Genomic DNA, 8,820 nt, shown 5'->3' on the forward strand with positions numbered 1-8,820 from the left:
CATCTTGCATCGTGTTTTAGATATTTGGCTATTGTAGTTTATTAGTCCCGAACCTTGGTCAGTTATCACGAATGAAATGTATCGTAAAAATATACGACATTTCCTGTTTGCGTTCAGCTCTCACCTGGACTGTGATGCTCATATGCGACATATCATTTAAACACGAGTACTCCAAATTAAACTTCAGCAGTTCTTAAGAATCTTGCGTCAGATTATTCCCACTATCCCTTATCCTGATTTTCGCACGCACTGCACATAATTTCGTCGGAAGTCGACGTCTTTCACAATTGGAAAGTTGCAATGTCTAAGGTCAAATAGGTATTTCCATTCAGGTACCACTGGTTACACATAAGTTTTTCTGACTTCTTCTACCGATACAGTATATATGAGTCGAACCTTTCCTTTAACAGGCACATACATGTTTAGATTTCATACGGTGCCATTTTATCAGATGCGCCTGGTAATATATTTGGCAGCGGCAGCAGTCTTCATTCGACAGGACCGCTACAAATTTACATCCGAACCAATCCCTTGTTGCCAAGAACAACTATCCAGGTTGCCCAATAAAGTTAAAAAAAAACTAACCGAATAACTAAATTAGTATATTCCCGCCTACTAAAATAGTATAGCGTATACTAAACCAGCATGTTTCAGCATCCGTAAATAGCATACCGTAAATAGTAAATAAAATGTATGCTAAAATAGCATATTCTGGGTATACTTAAATACCATACCGTAAATAGGAAATTTTTGGTATACGATTACTAAATTAGTATATACCCTATACAGTGGATTTATGCTTTGATGTGTTGACTGTAGCACTTTTTATAGGATTCCTGGAGAACTAATAGTTATTTAACTTGATTCTAGCGTAGTAGTATATTTTGCGGAAACCTATAGTAGCGTATAGTATACCTTTACCAGTATTCCAATACTGTAGTACACAATTATACCATGTAAATAAAAAAAAGAGAGAAAGATCTGTAAATTAGTACGAGTCACCTGGTACGGGGAATACTAATTTAGTATTCCCACATATACTTAAAGATACTAATTTAGAATTTTTCTGCTACATGTATACTAAAATAATATACCCGATACCAAATACTATACATATGCACTAAAATAGTATACCCCGTACACTAAAATAGTATGTTCAGTATACTAAAATAGTCTATAAGTATACTAAATAGTATATCCCGTATATTATAATAATATACCCCGTAATTCCGTAATTCCGTACACACGTTAACTTGTATTTTGAACAACTCCAGATGTGAAAAATTTGCTTTCGCCATTAATACCGGCAAATGTTGCTGCCTGTACTGATGTCATTTATTACTAACATTCACAGTTTTATCATTTACCATTCCTACTGTTTGCATTTCGCAACGCTGATACTACTCTTGTATGTTTTCTAGAATCCAATCCACGTGGTTGGTCACGTTCGTGTACACTTCCGGTATTGACGTCGGATTTATGCACGTCGGATTTATGTGCGATAACACTCCCAATAAAATATATTTTCCGTCTTTTGAATACTGTAACGGAGCACCGAATGTTTCTGTGATATTGCCGTGACTGAATTCCTGCACGGCACATATCTGACTTGTAGTTTCTTCCTCGGTGCACTGGCAAATTTCAGCATAATTATCATACATGATACGGCCATAACTAGTACCATAAGCAAAAGCTTGGCTAAAAGGTATCTTAAAATCAAAAAGTTTATTGGTCACAGCAAGGCAGATCGGTTTCACATTGCTCTGACTGGTGTCCGCTCGGTGTCGTAGTCGGATAAGTGCAATATTATTTTCCAAATTTTCATTGTTGTAGTACGGGTGTGTGATAACCGTCTCGATGCTTAATAATTGATCCGACGGCAAACAAACCTTTTGTCCATGCACCATGACACAGTCCGGGAACAGGCTATTCTTTTCGTACTCTCCCAGCCGCACGGACGATCTGCAACGAAGGATAATCATTAAAATTCAACCGAAAGTGTAAGTTCATGCAAAGGTGTACACACAAGGTATAACGAACATCCGTTTCGATTATGCAGCGCGCCGTAGTAATCAAGTAGAAATCGTTAATTAATGTTGCTTGACATCTCGAAATTTTTCGGCTAGTTTTGGTGTCAATAAACTCCAGCTGACCCACCCAAGGAAATACGAATTGAAGCGGTTTTATGATTCTATCTGTATGTTTAAACGGAGCGGGTCCACAGGTGGACTTCGGTAGCAACTTGATTTTACGATTTTTTTCATTTCTTGATAAACCCGATTGACTACTCGTTGCACACTTGTGCTGCTCGATCCATTTCAAGTACTTCGCCACATCAGTAAACACGGTGTATTCCTTCGTGTCACATATCCGCGTATTTTCGTCAGGCTTCGTGAAAGACACCACACCGCGAATGTACCAGACATCGTTGTACTTGAAGAATAAACCTCCTCCGCTGTCTCCGTTACAAGTACTGATCCCATCACGTTTACCAGCACATAACATATTCGAGGTAAGCTGATAGGCAAACACTTCTCGGTTGCTTTCGATGCAGGTGATATGGCTAACGACGGGAATACTTGCTTCACACAGAGTGTTGGAAACATTACCGGTCTCATCTCTACGGAATCCGATCACCGTACCCCAAGTACCAACGATCGCGTTCAGATCTTCGCCACGATTCCACAAGCAAACTGGTTGGATATAGTCGGTGTAGGTTATGTCGGTTGCCAGCTTTATCAGAGCGATATCGTGTTGAATACGGTTGACGTTGTATTCCGGATGTACGATCAACTTGAATGCTTCGTGTTCTTGTACGCGGTTGCTACCAACTCGTAGCCGAGTTCGTCCAACGTGCACTAAAACGCGCTCTTTTGCGATAATGCCTTGCGGAGTCATCACACAGTGAGCCGCTAAAATCGGAGAGTTGTGATACACGATGATGAGTTTATGTCGCAAACAGGTTTGTGTCCGGCTCACCCGTTAAAACTGTATTGTGATCCAGAATTGTTCCTCCGCATGTGTAAACGAATGATGGACCATCGTTGTGAAAAAGTGTCACATGCCATGGCCAATAACCCTCCTTTGATTTGATACCGTTCACAATAAGATGATTTACCACCTTCCGTTTGCCACAGGGTTGTGCTAAACTTAAAGTAACAACCAGCAAATGGCACAACAGTGTGAACGCGATGGCGTATCTCCCTGAACGACTCATTCTGCACGTTTGATAACCTTTCGCAGAGCTCGCAAAACTGCTACAAGTCTTACACACAGATCTTGTCGGTGGTGGATTATTCACCAATATGAACAGTTCTGGAGGAGCAAAAAATGTAAACACGCACTAGATCATAAGCCTGGCAACCTATTGAGTAGCTCTGATAACACTGAAATCCAATGCTTCCGATGATCATTTCCGAGGCTGGCCGTGATTGAAGATCGCTCTTTTTGGGAAGATTATTAGTATTCTCTTGAGAGCGGAGGGCATCATATTTTTTTAAATTAAATGGATCATGACGTATCATCAGTTGTAAGCGCCTTTCGTTATCATAATTTCCTGTTATCACATTTTTATACATGGAATAAAAAAAATGTAAATAGATTTTTGGTTTGTTTAGTAGGTTTTAAAATAAAAAAACTCAACACTAGCGGCATGGTTTGCGTGTTCGAAAGAGGCTTTCACCGTCATCAATATAAAAATCAATCGAATCAGGTACAATACCGTCATTGGTGCATTGGTCAGTAGTGTTAAATATTTCGACGCAGCAATTGCACGATGTAATGCCGTAAACACGAACGTAAAACACGATTATTTTTAAAAGGCGATAATCAAACATTTTATACTACGGAAAGTGAGCGCCTAACCACTTTGCTATTGAACATCCCCTAAGGCGATCTTAAGCTAAACGTTCTCCTGAATGAGATGCGTAGAATGAGAGGAAAAGGATATTCAGAGCGAGTGCTAAGCCATTTGTGGATCAGTGCATTACAACGCGTTCCATCATAGCCGTTATGCCGTCCTTATCTTTGGAGGAAAAGGTAAACATTTTCGACGAGATTATGGAAGTACTGCGAAAAGAAGTGTCAATCATTAACAGAAGTACATAAAATACAGTAGCGCGCATTTAACGTAACGTACAGATGAGTTATCAGACTGATTAGAATCCATTTTAACAATCGATCGCGTAAAACCGGTATAAAAAACTGATGGATTTTCATTTGACAGGATAATTCCTCCATTGACACTTAAACGACACCGACGCCGCACTTTTGAAATAAGGCTTTTAGCACTTTATAGGCCGACTTGAAAACAATAAGTATATGCCGAATTTTGAAATTTCACAGGTTATTTTGTTTGGAAAGATAGTGTGGCCATATTTTAGCGAAGCCAAAATTCAACTGAATTATTTTTGACTCGGGCAACATAAAGTTACATAAATTAAATTATTTAATTAACGAGTTTTAATTCATAAGGTCAGCAACGAAAGAATCGAAAAGTGTTTATAACTTATTTTCTAATTAACTACGAGGCACAAAATGTTTTTCAAACACATGTTGAAATTAAGGAATAAAGGAACACAGGCTGCCAAAGAAAAGGAACATTCTGCCGAAAATTACAGTAAACACAGTCCTGGGGCTACATAAAAGTGTGGTTCGCGATCGTTTCCTACGTTTTGTTAAACTGTTTGAAAGTTTAAAAATCGCGAATTGCGGTTTGACTGTTCGGCGTACGTGGTTAAAAATATAAAGCGGTTTTTACAATGATGATTTTGTTTTACTTGCACGGTCCTTGTACCCTAGCACTTTTTCCAGTGAAAATATTACTAATATTAAAGTAGAATTAGAACTATAATGACGAAAAATGACGATATAACGATGTTTATTTTACTCATTTATGAGCTATGTATTTGTTCTTCGTACTTCTATTGTTTTTTTTGCATTAAAAAAAAAAACAAATATTAAATACAACGGAATCAAGTGAACTGTATCGCACATAATCCCTCTCGTTGTTTGTACTCAATTCTCATCACTCGTAACATTGTGGAGTCAGCAGTATGGGTAAGATTTCGAATAATTCACCTTACTCAAGGTGGTTCCACGGTGAACGTCACCTTTTTCGCATCTGAAATGTTGCATGGAACAATTATTACCTTTCCGGTTGCTATTCCCTGATACAAAAACTGTAAAATGGAACAATTTTTTCCGAACGTTTGAATGTTCAATATTATGCTTAAGTAATTGCCACTGCCATTCATAACGTTCACAACATCACCGATTGAAACTGCTGAAACGAATCAGCTTGAATGAATAATGCACTTCAAGCGTCGTTTTCGTTCATACTTCTTCTAATCCCGACAGGATCGTCATTTTCCATCGATGCCAAATAAGTCATTGCGCTGGAATGGAATGGATAAAGGTTCGAATGCATTAAAAATCCATTAGAATCGCAAGCATACGGTACCACTGGATGGTAGCCATTATGCACGACAATTCCTGTCCTCGCAAGCAGGTGATCGGTTCCTTCCGGCTGGCAACCCGGTGAACACGACTATGAATTATGAAACTGAGCCCGCTGGAAAATTGCAATGCTTCGCGCGGTGTGTTTTCCACGCGGACAAAAGACGAACAAAGGGGCAGCGTGTTGAAGATGAACCATTCACTTAAGAGACTACCCTTTCGGATGGGTTTTTTTTTTCTAACACATTTCTTCCCGGGAAGGAAGTAGACTGCCATTTGGTGTGTCTCCACCGTTCCGCTTTGGGCATGTGCCTTAAAAATCACTCGCGAACATATTAACCGTAGCACGTTTCGGTTTTTTGCCTTCTTCCTCTTGCGCTTCGTCGCTCAATTTCTTCCGACACGACACGCATGAACGAGCCCGCAACCACGGAATGCCACACGGATGGAAGTAATCAACCCGCACCAGCATTTGACGCCTGCAAGCTGCTTCCCACTCAGACTGATTGTTTTTCCTTCACATTAACTCCATTGTCCGCGAAAAGATTGCATGACTGGCATTTTTGCTGCCGAATGCGAATGAACATCCCTTTTCGTAGTCGATCCCGTCGATTGCGGCAATGTGTGGCAGCAAGAAGGCGGTATCTCATCACGTCCGTATTTGCAGTGAAATATGCACGCAAGCACACATGCACACACACACACGCGCGTACGCGAGTAGGCTAAAGACGCAAGCGGGGGCGGATTGCGATGACTGGCTGCTAAGCAGCATGCGCAATTAAAGAAGCATAATTAAAAATTAATTTTAAGAGCGAGCACATTAATTTTTCGCCAACAAATTGTGCTACCGGGTGTAGTATACGAGGGGCGGGAAACTAGGGGTGGCCAAGGGGATAGAGGGCAGCCCATTTGTCGACAAGCTGCATCCTGGGTGTACGTTTGTCACCGGCAGCCTGAAGTTGTACGGTGCGAAAGCTAGATTTTATAACCGAAGACGTACTCCCACATAAAGCGGGATTATACGAGCTGAAAATTAATTACAACTTGCTCACTGTCACTGGCGTCCATCGTTTGCTGTCAAGGCAGAGAAGAAACAGGGCATCTTCATCACCTCGAACATCCTCAGCATTCGTTCCCTTCTTTCTCTTGTTTCCGGAACCATTCTCGATCGCTCGTTCCCCCTCCCGTTATGGAATGCTTTTCAATTAGGAAAATCTAAAATTTTGGAACATACGTTTACCCGACCTAAGATCCGCAAAGCTTTTGGCAGTGCCCGTTTGCTTGGAAGCAGCGGCACTCAGATGCAGTGGCAGGCCAAGAAGAGTAATGATCTTGTGAGTTTTCGCGGACGGAAAAACATTTTTCACATTCACGCCGCGACGTTGCGTTTTGTTATGCTTTCGCATGTCGTTGGCACCTTTTTTATCGTTGCTCGCTTCTTAACGGTGATATTTTTTTGTTCGATGATAGCTCTATACGAGAATTTCGAAAGTGGTTTAACACGGTTTGGGGACAGTGCAGAGCAGCGTTTGAATCAAATGGAGAAATGTTTCATGAAATTCTTTGTAGAGTACACGTGTGTTATGATTTATGCTTCAACGTTGATCGAATTATTTGTTACAATCAAACAAATGCTTTGTTATACTCGATCGTCTAAGTGGTTGCTAGTTCGCTCAGTCGAGCAGATTTGGCAAATAATTGTAACAAATTAAAGTATATTTGCGTAATTTTGATGGAAATGACAATTGATTTAAATTGAATACATGAACAATATTAATTGTTAATTTAAAAAAAACAAAGAAACTTATTTCTCTGTTATACTAATTTGGATCAACAAAATTGAACAGCTACAGTGCCGTTACAGAAGACGAAGAAGAAGTAATGATCGTTTTGGTAGGAATCGTTTTACATTGTTCTCTATTATTTACTACTTCTATAACTGAGTAAGTCGAATGAAATGTGGTTTTAATTGTTCTTCTTAGTAATGTTGAACGCGTTAGCAATAAATTCTAATTGTTTTTCGTTCGCACTGTTCACACACAATATACCATCCATCTGGCGTCGCTTAAAACGTCACCTTTACCTGCCACTAAATGTGACACATTAAATCTGCCACTCAGCACACGGCACACTCGCAACCGGCCGTGTGCCGGCAAGTGTTACGGTCGTAATGGAATGTCACCTTCAATCCGGTGTTTATCGTTTACAAAACGCCTTTCTCTTTCAATATCCATGCACCCTAATCCGGCAGAGCACCTAATGGAGGTTCCTTCCCATCGCAAAACTTCCTCCATCTGGCTCGGGGGCAAGAAAGTACGCTACCGTACGAATGCCACTTGAGCAGGGCTGGCACAACAATCGGTCTAGCGGTCGGTTACGTGATGCAGGCTGTTGATAACAGCGTCACGTAATTTACCCGCCCATGCCGAAGCGCACCACGCCGGATGAAGCGCCACGTACAGGGCGATACGGCATGCGAAACTGCAAGCAGCTCGATAGGTTATATTGCCTTTAGTCTGGAAAAGTGTCTCGGCTTCAAATCCATCCGACCGTACTGACAGAACCGCTCTTGTACCACGGAAACGGGTTGGCTTGTTGTGCTTGCTTACCTGCGGATACAAACCGCTGTGAACGCGACTAATTCTGACCTGCAATGGACATGTTTTCGAGTGATGTATGGAGTTTCCGGGTAATCCTCGTTGGAACATGTGTCATGCTGGAGGTGTTCGGTGCGCTTTCCCACCAAAGCACAAGAGCGATACGAAAAATATGATCCTGTTAGTGGTAACAATCGGTTAAAACATGTCCAGAGACGACGGGATCTAAATACTTTGTTTTCGCATGGACAGGAGATGGTATACTCCGGTGTTACACGACCAAACCGGAAGGAACGGTATGGTTTGTATATCCGTACAATCATAACGAAATTGACTTAATTGCTTGCAATTGTCTCAGCAACAGAAAAATAAGTAGAACATCTATTTTTTTATGCATCTCGAAAGTCTTGTGCGATCGAAACCGACATATGCTTCGTGGTATCTCGGCAAGTACACATATTCACTACGCTGCCAACAGCTCTACTTTAGTTACACAGTTAATGGAGACGCCCAGTGGTTTACTAAAGGAGAAAATTGCCAGTTTGATGTTTTGTTGTACGTGCAAAAAAATGATTTGTTTAATATGGCGAGGGTCCTCTTTGTTTGCTTGTTTCGAGCAAAAACCGACCTGTTCGTACACTTTGTTTGGAAATGTTTAAAAAAATTAGAATCCTTGACTTATATTAATATTCCACACTGTATTTAAATAAACGCCTACTTTAAGGCGCGGTTCGGCGGTGTATTGGTAGCGCCGCCGATCTTATCA

General features: G+C 40.8%; 1 protein-coding gene across 1 annotated transcript; it reads right to left on the minus strand.

Moving 5' to 3' along the window:
• Positions 1–1,400: 1,400 nt before the first annotated feature.
• Positions 1,401–2,898, minus strand: LOC128309585 (CUB and peptidase domain-containing protein 1-like). The gene is made up of 2 exons (XM_053046019.1): positions 2,300–2,898; positions 1,401–1,962 (listed from the first exon to the last, which is right to left on the minus strand). The coding sequence occupies exons 1-2, from the start codon at positions 2,896–2,898 to the stop codon at positions 1,401–1,403; spliced, it is 1,161 nt and encodes a 386-aa protein (XP_052901979.1).
• Positions 2,899–8,820: the final 5,922 nt, after the last annotated feature.

Source organism: Anopheles moucheti, chromosome 2, assembly GCF_943734755.1.
Source record: "Anopheles moucheti chromosome 2, idAnoMoucSN_F20_07, whole genome shotgun sequence".
NCBI classification, from domain to species: Eukaryota; Metazoa; Arthropoda; class Insecta; order Diptera; family Culicidae; genus Anopheles; species Anopheles moucheti.

What these genes read in the sequence shown, in the direction of transcription:
- LOC128309585 (XM_053046019.1), bottom strand. Translation starts at nt 2,898, where the DNA reads ATGACTCCGCAAGGCATTATCGCAAAAGAGCGCGTTTTAGTGCACGTT. An exon ending in AAATGGATCGAGCAGCACAA is followed by an intron (nt 1,963 to 2,299) that starts GTGTGCAACGAG and finishes CCTTCGTTGCAG; the next exon opens with ATCGTCCGTGCGGCTGGGAG.